Source organism: Bombina bombina, chromosome 5 (genome assembly GCF_027579735.1).
Source record: "Bombina bombina isolate aBomBom1 chromosome 5, aBomBom1.pri, whole genome shotgun sequence".
NCBI lineage: Eukaryota > Metazoa > Chordata > Amphibia > Anura > Bombinatoridae > Bombina > Bombina bombina.
Genome location: NC_069503.1, coordinates 579,809,374 through 579,832,650, shown reverse-complemented (window position 1 = coordinate 579,832,650; position 23,277 = coordinate 579,809,374). Strand labels below are relative to the sequence as shown.

General features: G+C 39.1%; 1 protein-coding gene across 1 annotated transcript in view; it reads right to left on the bottom strand.

Annotated features, from left to right (window-relative positions):
• The window catches only part of LOC128660609 (probable serine/threonine-protein kinase yakA), a 107,901-nt gene that overhangs the window by 31,030 nt on the left and 53,594 nt on the right, over positions 1–23,277 (bottom strand). The window contains exons 10-12 of the mRNA XM_053714536.1: positions 22,242–22,287; positions 17,034–17,064; positions 15,809–15,868 (exon numbers count right to left, since the gene is read on the bottom strand). Coding sequence (XP_053570511.1) covers positions 15,809–15,868; positions 17,034–17,064; positions 22,242–22,287 — 137 coding nt within the window. The remainder of the gene's footprint in view (positions 1–15,808; positions 15,869–17,033; positions 17,065–22,241; positions 22,288–23,277) is intronic.

Sequence of the window (23,277 nt, the reverse complement as noted above, 5' to 3'; positions counted from 1 at the left end):
GAGGTGTTCAAACTAAAAACTGAAAGAAAAACAACCTCAGGATCAAATAAATATATTATTCATCCAAGTCTGAGAATTCTCTCTCAGATAATCCCAAAGTATCTTCCTCTTTCAGTTAACAGGGAAGACCATTCGGAATAGCAACTACTGAATCAATCACCCTAAATGATTGAAAATAATTCCTCTAGTAATGTTTTCTACCACATGGGAAAAACATATAATGAATAAAATGCAGAGTAACTCCGGGTGGAGTGTGAGAGGAAAGCAGGACACTGCATGTGGGCCATACAAATTTTGTGAGACACTATAGGAGAATTTTGTGGCATAGATTGACCATTGTCAACAGACTCTTAAACAGCAAACGCCTGAGAAGGAGTAGTTCAGAAAAAGAGTGAAATTTTTTAATAAAATTTGACACATAAACGTTACTGTCTCTAACTGTAAAAAGTAAACTATTTTTTCATGTGCTCTTGTTCCATCCTATCACAAAGGATGAATTAAACAAAGTTGAAATTCCTTTAATAAAAATTAAGATAAAAAAAACGTTAGTCTCTTTAAATTTTAAAAGTAATTTCTTATTTCTGTGCGCAGAAACAAGCAAATTAGCATGTCAACCCACCAAAAAATAAATAAAAGTGGCGCTAACTCCCTCTTAAAATTATAATAAAATCGCTAATGTCAATTCTGTTTATCAATTTTTACAACAAACATGTGTGGTATCCAACAAATGTTAGATAAATAAATCAAATCCCTGTATGCAATTATAGGGTAATCAAAACAGAATACACACAAATCAATATTAAAACAAATGGAATAACAAAAACGTTTTACCACTTTCCAAAAGATGTCAGTCCATAAATCACTATAGTCCTCTGCTGCTTGTTTACCAAATGGATCCTTCACACCAAATGAAGTAGGGCAAAAACTTTCACTCTGAAAAAGAAAAAAGCGCAAAGAGAGACTCAAGTGCAATAAATAACACAAACGCTGCTGCTCTTAAAAATATGCACTTACAATGTTTTATTAATAATACAGCAGTTTAAAAACACAGCTTTCTCCTTTAGGGTAAAATATCCAAATACTCAGCTGCTCCGGTCTGTTTTCACAGCCTAGTTGTCTTTTTTTCTTTTTTTCCCAATATCCGGGAAGAAAATCTGCAGTATGTGCAAACATATCAATAAGGATAATCAATTTAAAGATAGCGATGGCATTAAGTCTTTTAATATTAAGAGTAGATGTACATGTGACACCACTTATGTAGTGTACCTCTTAACCTGTGGGTGTAACAAAATCTACGTAGGGCGCACTAAAAGGAAGATAAGAAGTAGACTGACAGAACATTTATACAATATAAAAGAAAAAGTCGATAATCACAGTGTACCAATACATTTTGCAGAACACCATGGGGGAGACCCTAGGTCTCTTAGAATACAAGCAATTGATTGGATACCTAACAGTTGTAGTAATAGGTTGATGAGCCTAAGGAAGCAAGAAACTTTTTGGATACAAAAACTTAATAGCTTACATCCAAAAGGATTATTGCACTTGAGTCTCTCTTTGCGCTTTTTTCTTTTTCAGAGTGAAAGTTTTTGCCCTACTTCATTTGGTGTGAAGGATCCATTTGGTAAACAAGCAGCAGAGGACTATAGTGATTTATGGACTGACATCTTTTGGAAAGTGGTAAAACGTTTTTGTTATTCCATTTGTTTTAATATTGATTTGTGTGTATTCTGTTTTGATTACCCTATAATTGCATACAGGGATTTGATTTATTTATCTAACATTTGTTGGATACCACACATGTTTGTTGTAAAAATTGATAAACAGAATTGACATTAGCGATTTTATTATAATTTTAAGAGGGAGTTAGCGCCACTTTTATTTATTTTTTGGTGGGTTAGTATTTTGGATCTTTTTTATAAATAGGCAGCATGACTACCCTGTTAGATAATATTGAAACCCCAGAGACCTTTGGGGACTATAGTGCTAGGAATAATAGGAAAAGGGATTTAGATCTTACTAATGACATTTTAAATTCTACTAACAATAGTATAGAATCACCCGATTTGCTTTTTAAAAAATTAGAGAAGTTATTACAACAGGATACACGTGAATGGCAGGATTTAATACTGTTAGATAATTATGTACTTCATAATGTGGTTCCAAGGGGCCTTCGTATTTTTAAATATCCTGCTTTTGACTTGGAAGATGTGGAATATACTAGCGAATGGGAGGAGGCTTTACAGGAGTGTTCTCTTAAACTAATCAAAGTTCTAATCAAATATAGAGAGTTCAAGTTAAATAGGATTAAAAAGGATCTGGATGAAATACTTCCCAAAATACAGGTTTTTAAAAATGAGGAGAAATGGGTGACTAGGAATAATAGCATCCAAAATAGAATTAAACAATTAGAATTAGAACTGAAGAGGAGTAAACAACAAAAATTAACTAGGGATATACAAGATTTTAAGGAGGATAAAGTTTACAATTTTAAAAAGAAAACTGAAAATATGCGATTAATAAATAGAGGTAAAAACCCCCAGGGAAATGATTTTAAAAGAGGAGGTAACACTCAAATAGGTATTCATTATCAACATACTGAGGAAAAACCTGAAGGAGGTATGAATAGAAATGAAGTAGGTTTTAATAACAACAATAGGATAGTTCCGCCAACTAATAGAACATATGTGGATAATTATAATCACAATAAGAGTGGGAACCATAGAAGACCCTTTAATGATAACACTAATAGGCAGGTTTGGATGAATAAACATTATGAATATCCAAATAATAATCATAATAGTTATGGCAATCATGAACAATGGAAGGGAAGAAGGGAGGATAGAGATGGCCCACCTAACTTTAATAGGAGGGACAATCACAGAGAAAATTTAATTGGTCCCAACATTAGTACATCGAATAGATTTGAAGTGCTTAATCAATTTCAAAATGAATCAAGCTGGTCTACTTTGGGGGCTCGCCCCAAATCTGACTATCAAGAATATAACCATAGATCAGAGAATAATGAATGGAGAAATAGTCAAAGACATGAGGGGAATATCAACCATCAGAACCATTTTTTAGGGAAAACAACTTTGCCCCACAATCCGAGACTAGAACCAGAACTGAGGCACACACAACAAGGAGCGTGGGAGACCAGACAAAGACAAAACAAAAGAGGTTTAGAACAAGGAGAGGAAAGAGAGGAGGGACAAGAGCTACAACAACCAAACAGAAGGCAGAGACGAGAAGAAGACAGGAATTAGATATCTTTAATTTGGCTAATTTAGAATTAGATGCGAATGATATCAAACTTTTAAACAAAGGTCTTAATTTTTCACCTAAAACATTACCTAATGATTTTGAAGTGTTTATCGACATCCAGAAATTTGTTAGAAAGTTAGTTTTAAAAAGATTTTATGCTAAAAAGGAATGTAATTTGAAATCAACCGTTAACAAAGATCATTTAGAAGGGAAAGATATAGAAACTTTGTCCATTCTGAAATCCCTAGAAGATATGGGTGTGAATGGCCAGGATGTTAATGAGAGTATCAATACAATAGAGGAATTGCTAAATATTTCTATATACGAGGAAGAATCTACGATTAAGCATAGTAATCTGAAAAGACCTTCCACATTTTATCCAGTTGGGACACAGGGTGATCAAATTCCAGTTTTTACAAAAATGGTTATGGAAGAAGTATTTAATTTATTTCACAAGAAAAGGAAGAATTTAGTTAATAAGTACAATGATAATTTAACCTCCCAGGAGAGAAATTCTCTTAAGAAATTGATGGATAATAAAGATATCATTTTTAGGGCAGCAGATAAGGGGGGTGGGATTGTCATACAGAAGAGGGAAGACTATTTAGCTGAAGCTTACAATCTACTAAAAGACACAGATACTTATCAAATTATTAATGGGAATCCAACTAAACAATATCAGAATAAGCTAAATAAAATATTAGTGTTAGCAAAAACAGAAGGAGTCCTTGATAACGATGAGTTTAGATACCTACAGGAGAATGAACCTAGGATCCCAATTTTCTATCACCTGCCAAAGGTGCATAAGGATATACTAAAGCCACCTGGGAGGCCTATAATCTCAGGGATTGATTCCCTGAGTGACAAAGTCTCAAAATATATTGATTTTTACTTACAACCAATTGTTAAAAATACTAAATCATATATCAAGGACACCACACAAACCATCAATATATTTGAAGGCTTAGATTGGAAAGAAAGTTACTGTTGGGTAACTTTAGACGTGTCAGCGCTTTACACCTCAATCCCCCATGAGAAAGGATTGAAGGCCCTTGAAATGGAACTGTTGAACTGGAAATTTTCAATAGAACAATTGAATTTTATCCTTGATTGCACGAGATTCATTTTAGAGCACAATTATTTTAGTTTTGAAAATGTGTTTTATAGACAGGTCAAAGGAACAGCGATGGGGACTACATTTGCCCCATCGTATGCTAATATTTATATGCACAGATTTGAAATTGAGAAGGTATGGAACAATAATCCTTTTATAAATAATATTATAAAATATTATCGTTATATAGATGACGTAATTATCCTCTGGGATGGTGACGAATCATTGATAAATCATTTTCTACTACATATGAACAATAATGATTTTAATTTAAATTTTACAGGTAAACACTCAAGAACAAGAATAGAATTTTTAGACCTTTGGTTATATGTAGAGGACAACTTAAAAACAGCGGTGAGTAATTTTAGTAAACCAACAGATAGAAATAGTTACATAGACAATGGAAGTGCACACCTTAAAAGGTGGAAAGATAATGTGCCATATGGACAGTTCTTAAGACTCAGACGCAACTGTACGGATATAGAGATGTTTAAAAGAGAGGCTGAAAATATGAGGACTAAATTCAGAGAAAAGGGCTATAACAGAAATACAATAGAACTAGCATACAATAGGGCGCAGGAAGCAGATAGAGATTCCATCCTAAAACCTAAAAGTAATAAATCAATTCAAGACAATAAGGATACTTTAAGGTTTATTACTACCTATAATGAGGGTCATAAAATTATTAAAAATGTTATTAAAAAACATTGGGGTGTTCTTAAGACTGACCCTGTTTTGGCTCCTATTCTGACAGAAGAACCTGTGTTCACCTTTAAGAAAGGGAGAAGTTTGAAAAACCTTCTAGCTCCCAGTAAATTGAGGAAGTTTGAAACAACAGAAATCAATAGAAAAAGCAATTGGCTGAGTCTAAAACCAGGCACATACAAGTGTGGGAAGAAAATCTGCAGTATGTGCAAACATATCAATAAGGATAATCAATTTAAAGATAGCGATGGCATTAAGTCTTTTAATATTAAGAGTAGATGTACATGTGACACCACTTATGTAGTGTACCTCTTAACCTGTGGGTGTAACAAAATCTACGTAGGGCGCACTAAAAGGAAGATAAGAAGTAGACTGACAGAACATTTATACAATATAAAAGAAAAAGTCGATAATCACAGTGTACCAATACATTTTGCAGAACACCATGGGGGAGACCCTAGGTCTCTTAGAATACAAGCAATTGATTGGATACCTAACAGTTGTAGTAATAGGTTGATGAGCCTAAGGAAGCAAGAAACTTTTTGGATACAAAAACTTAATAGCTTACATCCAAAAGGATTGAATATAGATATCGACATAGCAGCTTTTATGTGATTTGTTCTAAATAGATTTAGGGTTCCTTAGTAGCACCTTTTGTATAATTTTTTCTATTTTTCCTTTTCATTTCTCCTCATTTTTAAATAAAGTTTTAAATAAAGTTTAAATAACCTCCAATTATTACATTTTAAATATAAAATGAATTTCTTAATAATATAGTGTTAGGTAATAATCATATTTTTAATACATACAATACAGTTTAAATGTTATCCCCAGAATGTTTTTCATGTATAGATAAATTTTGATTAACTTGCAGGGATTCAATTTCTTAATATGTGCATAAAACAGTTTGTATTAATTTTAAGTATTAATTTTACATATATCTCTTATAAAATTTTACCTAGTTAAGGGATTTTAATATTATTGCTACATACTTATGTTTTAGGATATTTATATTTGGTGCTAATTAATTGTTGTTTGCGGCATGTATTAATTTTAGATTTGTTGTTATTAAACCGTATATCTTTGTTATCAGGAAAAGTAACATAGCATTATGGATTTGGTCTCTAGGACCCAGAGCATATACTTTTTACCTGTAGAACATAGAGGAAATTTTAACCAATAGGATCTGCTATGAGGGTTTATATTGTGACGGATATCGCATACACCCAGCATTTGACTCTTCATCCTCTTGAGAAAGTCTGCACGATAGCAGAAGAAACGCGTAGAGGTATCATAGGATTGTACTTTGGCTCTTCAGAGGAGCCGTAGTTCTAGGAATAGAACGCTTTTTGTTTTTTGGACATTCAGGGCTACCATAGCCCCAGGAACAAAGATTTCCCATACACTGACAGTTCCGGTGAACAGCGGAAGGGAACGGATATTGGGAAAAAAAGAAAAAAAGACAACTAGGCTGTGAAAACAGACCGGAGCAGCTGAGTATTTGGATATTTTACCCTAAAGGAGAAAGCTGTGTTTTTAAACTGCTGTATTATTAATAAAACATTGTAAGTGCATATTTTTAAGAGCAGCAGCGTTTGTGTTACTTATTGCACTTGAGTCTCTCTTTGCGCTTTTTTCTTTTTCAGAGTGAAAATTAGCATGTCAACATTGCTGTCCATAGACATTGTCATGACATTAAGGAAACAATGTCTTGTGCCGCAATTCCAAATGGAAATAGCAAGGAACCGCAGGGCACTGCATGCGAGATAGGAAAAATAATGCACACTTGTTTAATCAACCTGTCTCACAAGAATAATGAAATAAAAAGAAATTAACCAATTGCAAATAAAATCAACATATAGCAAGTGGTACTGTCCCTTTAAATGTTAAAAAGAAACACATGTTTAATATTATTATGTCAAACATTGAAGATGTATGAGGAACTTTCCAACTATACCCTCAGTTTGACCAAACTGAAGCGTCAGACAACCTGCCTACACCAAAGCTGAACTCATTGTAGTGCTGACTGAAACGCAATCATTCAGACAAAAATTCCCTCTGCGTCTTCCGATAACCGGAAGTGACAAGGAGGAAGAGTCGCTCTGTACGGCGCCATCCTCCACTCCTAGCACATATCCAACTGACAGAAGGGAGGAGAGAAGACCTTGGCGCCGTTTAACAACTCCGCCCCTCGTGGGCGTCATCCAATTTACCTCCCGGTCGCCATTGTTCCGAGTAAAGGCGCCGGGAGTAAAAGGCTAAAACTTAAGTCTTAAGTGAAAAGATGCGACACGACACCGCTGTTATCGCGGTAACGCCGCACACACTGAACCTACACTGATAGCCTATATGAATAAAAGGCAAACGTGTAATCTCGCGGTTGCCATTGTCACCCCCGGAATCAAGCAGACAGACTGACCAGCAATATGTGACTAAGTTGCTCAGTCCTTTAGTGTCCGGTTTATTTATCTGTGCCCAGCAGAGTATTAGGGGTCCATGTAAAAAGCAATGCAAGCCCAAATATAAATGTAAACAGATATACTGTCTCTTTAACCCAGGCAGCCTTTATTATTAGCCAGGGGAAAGAAAGACAAGCCAGTGCCTGCGTCCTAACTGCCTAAATATCCCCTGCTAAAACTAGGGGAGTCTGAATCCAAGTTAAATGAGGTTTTTTCAAATGTAAATTTAAGAAAGTGCCCAAACTTTCTCTGAGATCTCTACCCCCAGAAAAAAAGGTTAGCACTTACCTCATGTTCTGCCTGGCAGTAAGGCAGTTCCCAGGTTTAAGAGATCCTCTGCCTCCCATGGACCTGGAAAGAAGATAACTAAAGTCCTGAGTAAAATGCTTCAGGTTTTCTTAGTCAGGGCAGCATCAGTATGGGAGGCGCAGTGAGAATTATGTCCCACCAGTTCCCATTGCTGGGCACTTTAAAAATAATAAACTCTTGATTGAATAATCTAATCTTCACTTTACCTCTTCCTATCACTAACGTAGGCAAAGAGAATGACTGGAGTTGGAGGGAAGGGAGGAGCTATTTAACAGCTCTGCTGTGGTGCTCTTTGCCTCCCATTAGTAATTAAGATGATCGGTGGACTCATCGTGTCTTAAAAAAAGGAAATGTATGCTTACCTGATAAAATTTATTTCTTTTACGATATGACGAGTGCACGGATTTCATCCTTGCTTATGGGATATCGCTTCCTGGTCAGCAGGAGGAGGCAAAGAGCACCACAGCAGAGCTGTATATATAGCTCCTCCCTTCCCTCCCACTCCAGTCATTCGATCGAAGTTAGGAAGAGAAAGGAAAAGCCAAGGTGCAGAGGTGACTGAAGTTTAACAAAAATAAAGACCTGTCTTGGAAAATGACAGGGTGGGCCGTGGTCTCGTCATATCATAAAAGAAATAAATTTATCAGGTAAGCATAAATTTCCTATTCTTTTACAAGATATGACGAGTCCACGGATTTCATCCTTACTTATGGGATACAATACCAAAGCTATAGGACACGGATGAAAGGGAGGGACAAGACAGGAACCTGAACGGAAGGCACCACTGCTTGAAGAACTTTTCTCCCAAAAACAGCCTCTGACGAGGCAAAAGTATCAAATTTGGAAAATTTGGAAAAAGTGTGAAGACGCGACCAAGTTGCAGCCTTGCAAATCTTTTCAACAGAAGCATCTTTTTTTAAAAGCCCATGAGGAAGCCACAGCCCTAGTAGAATGAGCCGTAATTCTTTCAGGAGGCTGCGGTCTCATATGCAAAACGGATGATACTCTTCAGCCAAAAAGAAAGAGAGGTAGCCGTAGCTTTCTGGCCCCTACGTTTACCGGAAAAAAACAAAAAATAATGAAGATGAGTGACGAAAATCTTAAGTCGCCTGCAAGTAAAACTTCAGGGCACGGACCACGTCCAAGTTATGTAATAAACGCTCCGTCTTAGATTAGGACACAATGAAGGAACAACAATTTCCTGATTGATATTTTTGTTGGAAACAACCTTAGGAAGAAAACCAGGTTTGGTACGTAACACTACCTTATCGGAATGAAAAATAAGGTAAGGAGAATCACATTGTAAAGCTGAAAGCTCAAACTCTGCGAGCAGAAGAAATAGCAACCAAAAATAAAACTTTCCAAGATAACAACTTAATATCTATGGAATGCATAGGTTCAAACGGAACCCCTTGAAGAACATTAAAAACTAAATTCAAACTCTAAGGAGGAGCAATTGGTCTAAACACAGGCCTGATTCTAGTTAGAGCCTGACAAAAGGATTGAACATCTGCCAGACGCTTGTGAAGCAAAATAGACAAAGCAGAAATCTGTCCCTTTAAGGAACTTGCTGAAAACCCTCTCTCCAATCCTTCTTGGAGAAAAGACAAAATCCTGGGAATCCTAACCCTACTCCATGAGCAGCCCTTGGATTCGCACCAATAAAGATATTTACGCCATATCTTATGGTAAATCTTTCTAGTAACTGGCTTACAAGCCTGAATCAAGGTATCAATGACCGAATCAGAGAACCATCGCTTAGATAAAATCAAGCGTTCAATCTCCAAGCAGTCAGCTGCAGAGAAAGTAGATTCTGATGATGGAAGGGCCCCTGAATGAGAAGATCCTGCCTCAATGGAAGCTTCCACGGTGGCAGAGATGACATGTCCACCAGATCGGCATACCAAGTCCTGCAAGGCCACGCAGGAGCGATGAGAATCACTGAAGCCCTCTCCTGTTTGACTCGAGCAATCACCTGTGGGAGGAGAGCAAATGGAGGGAACACATAAGCTAGGTTAAACGACCAAGGCATCTATCAGTTCAGCCTGAGGATCCCTGGATCTGGATCCGTATCTCGGGAGCTTGGTATTCTGACGAGACGCCATGATACCCAGGTCCGGCCTGCCCCATCTGAGAATCAGGCTGGCAAATACTTCCGGATGGAGTACCCATTCCCCCGGATGAAACGTCTGTCTGCTCAAAAAATCTGCCTCCCAATTGTCCACTCCTGGGATGTGGATTGCTGACAGATAACAAGAGTGAGTCTCCGTCCACTGAATTATCCTGGTTACTTCTGTCATCACTAAGGAACTCCTTGTTCCTCCCTGATGATTGATGTAAGCTACAGTCGTGATGTTGCCCGACTGGAATCTGATGAATTTGGTCGAAGCCAACTGAGGCCAAGCCTTAAGCGCATTGAATATTGCTCTCAGTTCAAGAATATTGATGGGAAGTAGAGACTCCGACCGAGTCCACACACCCTGAGCCTTCAGGGAATTCCAGACTGCACCCCATCCTAGTAGACTGGCGTCTGTAGTCACTATCTCCCATGAGGGTCTGCGGAAGCATGTCCCTTGGGACAGATGATCCGGCAACAACCACCAAAGAAGAGAGTCTCTCGTCTCCAGATCCAGATCTATTTGAGGAGACAAATTTGCATAATCTCCATTCCAAACGGAATGATGTCCATTGCCGCCACCATCAATCCAATTACCTCCATGCACTGAGCAACTGATGGCCGAAAATTGGACTGAAGGGATCGGCATGTATTAAGAATCTTTAATTTTCTGACTTTCGTCAAGGAAATTTTCATGGATATAGAGTCTATTAGAGTTCCCAAGAAAGGTACTGTTGTCCGTGGAATTAGTGAACTCTTTTCTAGATTTACCTTCCACCAGCGAGTCCTTAGAAAGGATAGAACAATGTCGGTAAGAGACTTTGTCAGCTGATAAGACGCCTGGATCAGAATATCGTCCAGATAAGGCACCACTGCAATGCCCCGCGGCCTGAGAACTGCCAGCAGAGACCCTAGAACCTTCTTGAAGATCCTGGGTGCCGTTGCCAGTCCGAAAGGAAGGGCCACGAATTGAAAATGTTTGTCCAGAAAGGCAAACCTCAGGAACTGGTGATGATCTCTGTGGATAGGAATGTGAAGATATGCATCCTTTAAGTCCACGGTAGTCATATATTGACCCTCCTGGATCAATGGAAGAATTATCATAATAGTCTCCATCTTGAAGGATGGGACTCTGAGAACCTTGTTTAGACTCTTGAGATCTAAAATGGGTCGGAATGTCCCCTCCTTTTTGGGAACCACAAAAATATTTGAGTAAAACCCCTGCCCCTGTTCCTGTATTGGAACGGGACAAATTACTCCCATAGTAGAGAGGTCTTTTACACAACGTAAGAACGCCTCTCCTTTTATCTGGTCTACCGACAATCGTGAAAGAAGAAACCTTCCCCTTGGGACAGAGTTTTTGAACTCCAACTGATACCCTTGAGACACGATTTCTAGTGTCCAGGGATCCTGAACGTCTCTTATCCAAGCCTGGACAAAGAGAGAAAGTCTGCCCCCTACTAGATCCCGTCACGGATAGGGGGCGCCCCTTCATGTTGTTTTTGGAGCAGCAGTGGGCTTCTTGGGTTGTTTACCCTTGTTCCAAGCCTGGTAGGGTCTCCAGGTGAGCTTGGCTTGAGGATAATTCCCTTCCTGTTTAGCGGAAGAGGAAGGGGGGCCTCCTTTGAAATTACGAAAGGAACGAAAATTACTCTGTCGTCCCTTTTGCTTAGTTGATTTGTCTTGAGGGAGGAGATGACCCTTACCTCCTGTAATATCAGAAATTATCTCTTTCAAATCAGGCCCGAACAGGGTCTTTCCCTTGAAAGGAATAGCCAAAAGCTTGGATTTAGAGGACACATCCGCAGACCAAGATTTCAACCATAAAGCTCTTCTTGCTAAGATGGAGAATCCCAAACTCTTAGCCGCTAATCTGATGATCTGAAAGGAAGCATTCGTAATAAAAGAATTAGCCAGCTTAAGGGCCTTAATTCTGTCCTGTATTTCCTCTAAAGAAGTCTCAATTCTAAAAGACTCTTCTATAGCGTCAAACCAAAAAGCAGCCGCAGTCGTGATTGTTACAATGCAGGCCGCCGATTGCAATAAAAACCATTGATGAATATAGAGTTTTTTTGAGAAGACCCTCCAACTTCTTATCCGTGGGGTCTTTGAAAGTACAACTGTCCTCAATAGGAATAGTCGTACGCTTCGCCAGGGTAGAAATAGCTCCCTCCACCTTAGGGACCATCTGCCAAGAGTCCCGAACAGTGTCAGCTATCGGATACATTTTCTTAAAAATAGGAGAAGGGGAGAACGGGATACCCAGTCTTTCCCATTCCCTTGCAATAATTTCCGAAATTCTCTTAGGAACCGGAAAAACATCTGAATAAGAAGGGACCTCTAAGTATTTGTCCATCTTACTCAATTTCTCTGGTAGGACCATTCTAGAGTCACAGTCGTCCAGTCACCAAAACCTCTCGCAGCAAAAGACGGAGGCGTTCAAGTTTAAATCTGAAGGACATGATGTCCAAATCTGTTGGGGGCAATGCACTTCCTGAATCAGACAGTTCCCCCTCAGACAGGGCCTCTCTACCCCCCAAATCAGAGCCTTGGGAAGGTATATCGGAGATAGCCATTAAAGCATCAGAAGTTGCAGGGACCACATGGGCCTCTGTCCTGCTGCGTTTGCCTTGTAACACTGGCAACTTAGATAAAACTTCTGTAAGAGTGGATGACATAACTGCAGCCGTATCCTGCAGAGTGAATGAAGAGGACGCTTGAGCGGGCGTTAAAGGTTGTGACGCTTGGGGAGAAAGATGCGGCATACCCTGAGTCATCAGGCTGAGAAACATCCTTAGATGTACTGGCATCAAAGAAAATTTGTTCTTTAAACTTTAAAGCCCTCTCAGTACATGAGGGACAAAAAGGAATAGGGGGTTCCACATTGGCATCTAAACACACAGGACATGTACTTTCCTGCAGATCAGCCATGATAAACCAGCAAAAGCAATATTGGTCGTTTTAATGTGATTATAAACAAACACTTGTAGTAATTTTGTTGAAAAAAACGATGTCCTGTGCCTTTAAAAAATAAAAACGTATACTTTTTTACTGCACCGCAATAATATGTAATAACACGGCAACCACAAAACTTCTTTTAAATTGATCGGTATGCTGTACAGACAAAATACGTGAAATTAAGCACCAACTCCACGCCACAGCTCCGCTGTGGCGCCTACCTGCCCCCACGAGTCCTGATAACCTTAGAGAGTGGCGCTCCCAAGATCACTTGAGCAGATACTAACACGAGCAGTCTTAGGCCACACCGGAGCTCTGAGAACCTCTCTCAATAGCCAGGATCCGGATAGCAAGTGCGCGAAACACTAAGCACCGCCCATCGTGGGCGGAATTATCTTGAATAACGTTCTTCATGATAACCGCATGGGAAAAAAATGTCGGAATCACCGACCTGTCCAAACCATGCAAATATAATGCCAAATGTGCCCCCACAAAAACCAACAATTTATTAGGGTCCTGAAAGCATCAGCCAAACTTTACCTAATAAATAGGGGATACCCATGCACACACCCATACCCTGTGCAAATTGATCACCCCTTCCCGATATAGGGAATCAGTACCAGTCCTTTCTGAGATACTACAGTCTCCCCAGAAGTAAATGACTGTATATACCTTAATACTGAACGCAGTATGAGTCTGTCCCACACAATGAAGATGTTCTTTTCCTCACCTCCAGCAGCTCTGTGTGGACAAAACAGGGCCTTAGATAATATCTGCTAAGACCACAATATGGAAGCTTGAATTTAGAATGAAAGTCTCCCCAGTCCATTGCTTAAAGCCTGTAGCTCAAGCCCTAAGAAAAAATAGTACACACAGGTACCATTTAAAAATAATTAACACTTGATTGAAGAATCTAAACTAACACCTCACTTTACCTCTTCCTATCACTAACACAGGCAAAGAGAAGGACTGGAGTGGGAGGGAAGGGAGGAGCTATATATACAGCTCTGCTGTGGTGCTCTTTGCCTCCTCCTGCTGACCAGGAGGCGATATCCCATAAGGATGAAATCAGTGGACTCATCATATCTTGTAAAAGAAAGAAAAAAAATAGTGACACCAAGTATTTTATTATATAGTGTTTTCGTTATAATAATGAAGTCTTTGGATTTAAAAAAATAAAATAAAATGGGGTTATAACAGATTCCAAACATGTTACAAAATGCATCTGTTTTAAGGAAAAACACATTTAAGAGCAGTCTTACATTTAAAAGGTTCTCAGTCAGCCAAAACAGTTTCAATTAAAAAGGAACAAAATATATTGCCCCTTCTCACTGCCAGCTTTTTTTATTTTTAAAAATCGCCTGTAGCGTGGCGTAGAGGTCCAAACCCGCTCCCGCCCTTCTCCAGCGATGGGCCGCCCATCCTCCTCCTTACCCACCCACCGAATGGCACCACCGCTGTCCGATGCAGAGAGAGCCACACAGAGTGGCCCTCTCTGTATCGGTAACTCTGCAACTCTATTTTCATGCACTCGTGGGGCATGCAGAAATAGCGTAATTTCGCTATTGTTAGCAAGTTTGCGGCAGAGAGAAGCCCAGGACTGCAGCGACGTACAGTGTAGGGTTAAAGGGATACTAGACCCATTTTTTTTTCAAGATTCAGAAAGAGCATGCAATTTTAAACAACTTTCTAATTTACTCCTATTATCAAATTTTATTTGTTCTCTTGTTATCTTTATTTGAAAAGCAAGTATGTAAGCTTAGGAGACGGACCATTTTTTGTTCTGCACATGGATTTCGCTTGCTAATTGATGGCTAAATGTAGCCACTAATCAGCATGCGCTATCCAGGGTGCTGAACCAAAAATGGGCCGGCTCTTTAGCTTAGATTTCAGCTTTTTCAAATAAAGATAGCAAAAGAACAAAGAAAAATTAATAGGAGTAAATTAGAAAGTTGCTTAAAATTGCATGCTTTATCTGAATCATGAAAGAAAAAACTTGGGGTTAGTATCCCTTTAAAGGCCGCCTCTTATCTCAGTGCATTTTGACATTTTACAGCTAGACAGCACTAGTTCATGTGTGCCAAAGATAACATTGTGCTCAGGCTTAGATACAAGGTAAAAAGTATATTAATATAACAGTGTTGGTTATGCAAAACTGTGGAATGGGTAATAAAGGGATTATCTATCTTTTTTTAAAATAAAAATAAAAGTCCTTTTAAGGTTTTATATGTAAGATTGCTTTTTAGCTCTTATATACACCTAACTACTCAAACAAATTAACTATTGCCAAAAGCAAATTAACTATGTCAAAAAGATCATTCTCTTAAAGCAGACCGAGTAAGACTGTAAATACATTTTAAAATATTGAATTAGCAAATATTACTTCCAAAATGTAGTAGCAAAGAAATTAAATAGGTTACATTTCATTCTAAACTGTATAAATGTGTGCTTCAATAATAACCAATAACGTTACCGGAGATTGTGGTTATATGACCTAAATATATACCACTGGTTTTCAAACCTGTCCTCAGACCTCCCTAACAGGCCATATTTTGACGATATCTCAACTAGAGCACAGGTGAAATTATCAATTTTTTAGTAATGGTTATTTTACCTGCTCTCACCTAAGGTAACCCTGAAAATCTGTCCTGTTAGGGAGGCCTAGGGGGCAGGTTTGAATACCAGTGCTATATTCTATGCATCAGATTGTAAGGAACTAAATTTCAGGAATGTGAAATCTAAGAACATGGAAATTGGACCAATCTGAAAACGTACAATAAGTTGTTATAGAAAAAGCTTAATGATTAAAAGAAATACAATAAAAAAGTAGTGCATGGGGTTTATTCACTAATCTATATACAAACTAAAAAGTTTAAGATTTACCAGGTATTCATATAGTTCTTCATTGTACAAGAATTCAATAGGTTGCCGGTCACAAAAATCCTACACAAAGTGCGACACAGAGAGTAATAAATTAATTAGTACATTTTGTATAAGCAGAATTCTCTTGCAGAAATACTTGCAAAAAAAAAGTGTCATCATTAACCATGGGGCAGCGTGCAAATCCAGAGGAAACACACACAATGGAATTGCTAGAGCACAGGTGAATTGGTCAGGTCCAGGTAATATGCAGCCAGAATTAAATCCTGGCCCGTTAGTATTAGTAACAGATCGTGGAACACATCTAAGTCACACGCCATGAATGAGCTTCCCCACCCCAAACACATACAGTTTTCATTCCAGTTCCAGCTTTAGATACACTACTTTTTATTAGACCAGTAGCAGCTCTGTTACACAAATCACAACTTAAAAATAAAAGTGTTTGACAATTTAAATAAACATAGCACATATTGTGAAAGTCCCTATTTCAAGCTCAACTCCAAAATAAGCTTTTGTCTAAAGGCCTTGAAACAAAACATAATATTTTCTTTTAAAACTGAGCAGGTGAAAAACAATACACATATTGCAGGTCTCTATTGAAGTGATCATTTATGAACATTTGTGAATTGTGCTCTGAACTAACAAATCACTGTGTAGAATGTTTGTTCAGATATATTTGCACATGCTTAAATGGATACTAAACCCACATTTTTCCTTTCACGATTCAGATAGAGCATGCAATTTTAAGCAACTTTCTAATTTACTCCTATTGTCAATTTTTCTTCGTTCACTTGCCATCTTTATTTTAAAAGCAGGAATGTAAAGCTTAGGAGCCAGCCTATTTTTGGTTCAGAACCTGGGTTATGCTTTTTTATTGGTGGCTAAATTTAGCCACCAATAAGCAATAGCTATCCAGGGTGCTGAATCTAAAATGGGCTGGCTCCTTAGCTTTGCATTCCTGCTTTTTAAATAAAGATAGCAAGGGAATCAAAAGAAAATGATAATAGGAGTAAATTAGAAAGTTGCTTAAAATTGCATTTTCTATCTTAATCATAAAAAAGGAAAAATTTGGGTTTAGTATCCCTTTAAGTATGATGAAGGCACCTGAGCCTCTTTTGGAAGAAACTACAGCAAACATTCTTTTCAGAAGTATTTTACAGCAAAAGCACGTGAAAATAAAATAAAAAATTTTGAACAGCTTTATTCAACACAGTCATATGCCACTTACCATGAATTCTGTACTACTATGAGAAAACCCTCTGTAAACATAGGAAAAAAAGAGACCGTTAGTAATTGAACCATTTTTAAAAATGTGTGCTATGTTTACTACATACTATTAAAGGGATAGGAAAGTCAAAATTAAACTTGCACGATTCAGATAGAGCATGTCATTTTAAAGGACCAGTCAATACAGTAGATTTGCATAATCAACAAATGCATGATAAGAAGACAATGCAACTGGTCTGAACTTCAAATGAGTAGTATATTTTTAAAAAATAAATTGCAAAGTTATGTCTATTTCCACCCCCCCCCCCTGCATCATGTGACAGCCATCAGCCAATCACAAATGCATATACGTATATGCTGTGAATTCTTGCACATGCTCAGTAGGAGCTGGTGACTCAAAAAACATAATTTATGCTTACTTGATAAATTTATTTCTCTTGTGGTGTATCCAGTCCACGGATCATCCATTACTTGTGGAATTCTCCTTCCCAACAGGAAGCTGCAAGAGGATCACCCACAGCAGAGCTGTCTATATAGCTCCTCCCCTAACTGCCACCTCCAGTCATTCGACCGAAGACAAGCAAGAGAAAGGAGAAACCATAGAGTGCAGTGGTGACTGTAGTTTAAAAATAAAATATACCTGCCTTAAGATGACAGGGCGGGCCGTGGACTGGATACACCACAAGAGAAAGAAATTTATCAGGTAAGCATAAATTATGTTTTCTCTTGTAAGGTGTATCCAGTCCACGGATCATCCATTACTTGTGGGATACCAATACCAAAGCTAAAGTACACGGATGAAGGGAGGGACAAGGCAGGAACTTAAACGGAAGGTACCACTGCCTGTAAAACCTTTCTCCCAAAAATAGCCTCTGAAGAAGCAAAAGTATAAAATTTATAAAACTTTGAAAAAGTATGCAGCGAAGACCAAGTCGCCGCCTTGCAAATCTGTTCAACAGTTTTAAAAGCCCATGTGGAAGCCACAGCTCTAGTAGAAAGAGCTGTAATCCTTTCAGGAGGCTGCTGGCCAGCAGTCTCATAAGCTAAGCGTATTATACTTCTTAGCCAAAACGAAAGAGAAGTTGCCGAAGCCTTTTGGCCTCTCCTCTGTCCAGAGTAGACAACAAACAAAGCAGATGTTTGACGAAAATCTTTAGAAGCTTGTAAATAAAATTTTAAAGCACGAACCACGTCAAGATTGTGTAATAGACGTTCCTTCTTTGAAGGATTAGGACACAATGACGGAACAACAATCTCCTGATTGATATTCTTATTAGATACCACTTTAGGTAAAAACCCAGGTTTGGTACGCAAAACTACCTTATCTGCATGGAAGATCAGATAAGGGGAATCACACTGTAAGGCAGATAACTCGGAAACTCTACGAGCCGAGGAAATAGCTACCAGAAAAAGAACTTTCCAAGATAAAAGCTTGATATCTATGGAATGCAGAGGTTCAAACGGAACCCCTTGAAGAACTTTAAGAACTAAATTTAAACTCCATGGCGGAGCAACTGGTTTAAACACAGGCTTGATTCTAACTAAAGCCTGACAAAACGCCTGAACGTCTGGAACATCCGCCAGACACGTGCAAAAGAATAGACAGAGCAGAAATCTGTCCCTTTAAGGAACTAGCTGACAATCCCTTTTCCAATCCTTCTTGGAGAAAAGATAATATCCTGGGAATCCTGACTTTACTCCATGAGTAACCTTTGGATTCACACCAATAAAGATATTTACGCCATATCTTATGATAGATTTTCCTGGTGACAGGCTTTCGTGCCTGAATTAAGGTATCAATGACTGACTCGGAGAAGCCACGCTTTTATAAAATCATGCGTTCAATCTCCAGGCAGTCAGTCTCAGAGAAATTAGATTTGGATGGTTGAAAGGACCCTGAAGTAGAAGGTTCTGCCTCAGCGGCCGAGTCCATGGTGGAAGGGATGACATGTCCACCAGATCTGCATACCAAGTCCTGCGTGGCCACGCAGGTGCAATCAAAATCACTGATGCTCTCTCCTGCTTGATTTTGGCAATCAGACGAGGGAGCAGAGGAAACGGTGGAAACACATAAGCCAGGTTGAAGGACCAAAGCGCTGCTAGAGCATCTATCAGCGTTGCCTTGGGATCCCTGGACCTGGATCCGTAACAAGGAAGTTTGGCGTTCTGGCGAGACGCCATGAGATCCAGTTCTGGTTTGCCCCAAAGTTGAATCAACTGTGCAAATACCTCCGGATGGAGTTCCCACTCCCACGGATGAAAAGTCTGCCGACTTAGAAAATCCGCCTCCCAGTTCTCTACTCCTGGGATATGGATAGCTGATAGATGGCAAGAGTGAACCTCTGACCATAAAATTATTTTTGAAACCTCCAACATTGCTAGGGAACTCCTTGTTCCCCCTTGATGGTTGATGTAGGCTACAGTCGTGATATTGTCCGACTGAAATCTGATGAACCTGACCGCAGCAAGCTGAGGCCAAGCCTGAAGAGCATTGAATATCGCTCTTAGTTCCAGAATGTTTATCGGAAGGAGTGCCTCCTCCTGAGTCCACGTGCCCTGAGCCTTCAGGGAGTTCCAGACTGCACCCCAGCCCAGAAGGCTGGCATCTGTCGTTACTATTGTCCAATCTGGCCTGCGGAAGGTCATACCCTTGGACAGATGGACCCGAGATAGCCACCAGAGAAGAGAATCCCTGGTCTCTTGATCCAGATTTAGTAGAGGGGACAAATCTGTGTAATCCCCATTCCACTGACTGAGCATGCAAAGTTGCAGTGGTCTGAGATGTAGGCAGGCAAACGGCACTATGTCCATTGCCGCTACCATTAAGCCGATTACTTCCATACACTGAGCCACCGAAGGGCGAGAAGTAGAATAAAGAACACGGCAAGAATTTCGAAGTTTTGATAACCTGGTCTCTGTCAGGTAAATCCTCATTTCTACAGAATCTATCAGAGTTCCCAGAAAGGAAACTCTTGTGAGAGGGGATAGAGAACTCTTCTCTTCGTTCACCTCTTGAATTGAAGAAAAACAACTAAAATACACCACATCTCTCTAACTGCTCCCATGCTTGTCGAGAGCTGCAAGAGAATGACTGGAGGTGGCAGTTAGGGGAGGAGCTATATAGACAGCTCTGCTGTGGGTGATCCTCTTGCAGCTTCCTGTTGGGAAGGAGAATATCCCACAAGTAATGGATGATCCGTGGACTGGATACACCTTACAAGAGAAAGTGTAAATATTAAAAGACCATGCACGTTTTGTTAATGGAAGTAAATTGGAAAGTTGTTTAAAATTACATGCTGTATCTGAATCATGAAGTTTAATTTTGACTTGAGTGTCACTTTAAGACACTTTTAAATTCACTTCTATTTTCAAATGTGCTTTCTCCTCTTGGTATCCCTTGTTGAAAAAGAACACGCACATATCATACACTAGTGGGAGCTGCTGCTAATTGGTGCCTGCACACATTTGTCTTTTGCGATTGGCTGATTAGATGTGTTCAGCTAGCTGCAAGTAGCGCTATGTTCTTCCTTCAGCAAAGAATAACAAGAGAATGAAGCAAATTTGATAATGGAAAACAGAATTTATGCTTACCTGATAAATTACTTTCTCCAACGGTGTGCCCGGTCCACGGCGTCATCCTTACTTGTGGGATATCTCTTCCCCAACAGGAAATGGCAAAGAGTCCCAGCAAAGCTGGCCATATAGTCCCTCCTAGGCTCCGCCCACCCCAGTCATTCGACCGGCGGACAGGAGGAAATATATATAGGAGAAACCATATGGTACCGTGGTGACTGTAGTTAGAGAAAATAATTCATCAGACCTGATTAAAAAAGCAGGGCGGGCCGTGGACCGGACACACCGTTGGAGAAAGTAATTTATCAGGTAAGCATAAATTCTGTTTTCTCCAACATTGGTGTGTCCGGTCCACGGCGTCATCCTTACTTGTGGGAACCAATACCAAAGCTTTAGGACACTGATGAAGGGAGGGAGCAAATCAGGTTACCTAAACGGAAGGCACCACAGCTTGCAAAACCTTTCTCCCAAAAATAGCCTCCGAAGAAGCAAAAGTATCAAATTTGTAAAATTTGGCAAAAGTGTGCAGTGAAGACCAAGTCGCTGCCTTACATATCTGGTCAACAGAAGCCTCGTTCTTGAAGGCCCAGGTGGAAGCCACAGCCCTAGTGGAGTGAGCTGTGATTCTTTCAGGAGGCTGCCGTCCGGCAGTCTCATAAGCCAATCGGATGATGCTTTTAAGCCAAAAGGAAAGAGAGGTAGAAGTCGCTTTTTGACCTCTCCTTTTACCAGAATAAACAACAAACAAGGAAGATGTTTGTCTGAAATCTTTTGTAGCCTCTAAATAGAATTTTAGAGCACGGACTACGTCCAAATTATGTAACAAACGTTCCTTCTTTGAAACTGGATTCGGACATAAAGAAGGTACAACTATCTCCTGGTTAATATTTTTGTTAGAAACAACCTTAGGAAGAAAACCAGGCTTAGTACGCAAAAAACAAAACTTTCCAAGATAGTAACTTAATATCTATGGAATGTAAAGGTTCAAACGGAACCCCTTGAAGAACTGAAAGAACTAGATTTAGACTCCAGGGAGGAGTCAAAGGTCTGTAAACAGGCTTGATCCTAACCAGAGCCTGAACAAATGCTTGAACATCTGGCACAGCTGCCAGTCTTTTGTGTAGTAAGAAAGATAAAGCAGAGATCTGTCCCTTTAGAGAACTTGCAGATAATCCTTTCTCCAAACCTTCTTGTAGAAAGGAGATTATCTTAGGAATTTTTATCTTATTCCATGGGAATCCTTTGGATTCACACCAACAGATATATCTTTTCCATTTAAACACCAAAAAACTCTTAACCATCTCCGTGGAGATGTTGCCTGTGCAACGGCAAAGAGACAGACTGGGGTGGGCGGAGCCTAGGAGGGACTATATGGCCAGCTTTGCTGGGACTCTTTGCCATTTCCTGTTGGGGAAGAGATATCCCACAAGTAAGGATGACGCCGTGGACCGGACACACCAATGTTGGAGAAATAAATTTGAAAGTTGTTTAAAATTGTATGTTCTATCAAAATCATGAAAGACATTATTTGGGTTTCCTGCTCCTTTAATTTAAAACTAATAAATATGGTAATACAGTATCTTTATTTGCAAAATACATAAACGTACAATATAAATGAATCCCCTCTCAAAATTACCTGGCCTCTCTTTCTCTCATCTTTGCTTCGTAAGCCCTTTTTAATTCTGCAAACAAAATAGAAAAATATCTATACAATGTATTCATAAAGCAAAAGAGTCCTTAGCCATGCTAGTAACCAGGGCTTTAGTTTTCACAAGAGGGGCTGCAAAATACATCAGACATTGTAAATAATGTTGTCCTTTTGCTTTTCTCAAAGTTAATGAGCAGAATATATCAATCAATGAGTACCGGCACCTTTTATTTTACAAACGAAGCACTGCTAGTAACTATTAACATTAGCCTGAACACATATACTAACAAAGGAAGGCTGTGCTTGCATTATTCTTAGACTTTTATCCTTCATAGTTGCACAGATCCAGATGGGGTTTGTACAGTAGTCAAACATGATTTAAACTACCAAACTTCAAGAGATGCAATTCTAGAACTGAAATAGTGCAGATCACTTTCAAACTGAAAGGCAAAACATGGAAAATGCTCTGAAGGAGAAAAAATATTTATTTTCAATGGTTTAATTCCACAAAAACTGGATAAAGAATTTTTTACTTCTTTAAAAACAAAACAAAAAAACCCCATAATATCCGCTCACATAAGCTCAATGCATTTCAGCGAACCAAGTTGCTTTCCTAAAGAGGAAATTAACAATTCATAAACAAGGTCAGCGGATTTTATCTATTTATACTGTATCCAGTTTTCAGCCCTTTGTGAAATTAAAGCGTTTTTCCTGTGCTTATTTTCCAATTAGCACCTTTCAGTTTGAAAGCATTCTGCACTATTGCAGTTCTTCTTTCTAGAATTAGATTCATTGAACTTTGGTGGTTTCCTTCACTCCTGACCACAGTACAAACCCCATTGGGATTTACGCTGCTGTGTAGGAGGATTGTGTCATGCAGTCGGGGGAAAGGAAGGCAGCAGTCCCAGAAAGAGGGGAGTAAATAGTTTTAAACAGACTCAGACATGGTTATTCTGTTTCCTGTATAGTTTGTTTTTATACCATAATACCACTTGCCCCACAAACGTACACACGTTTCACCAAC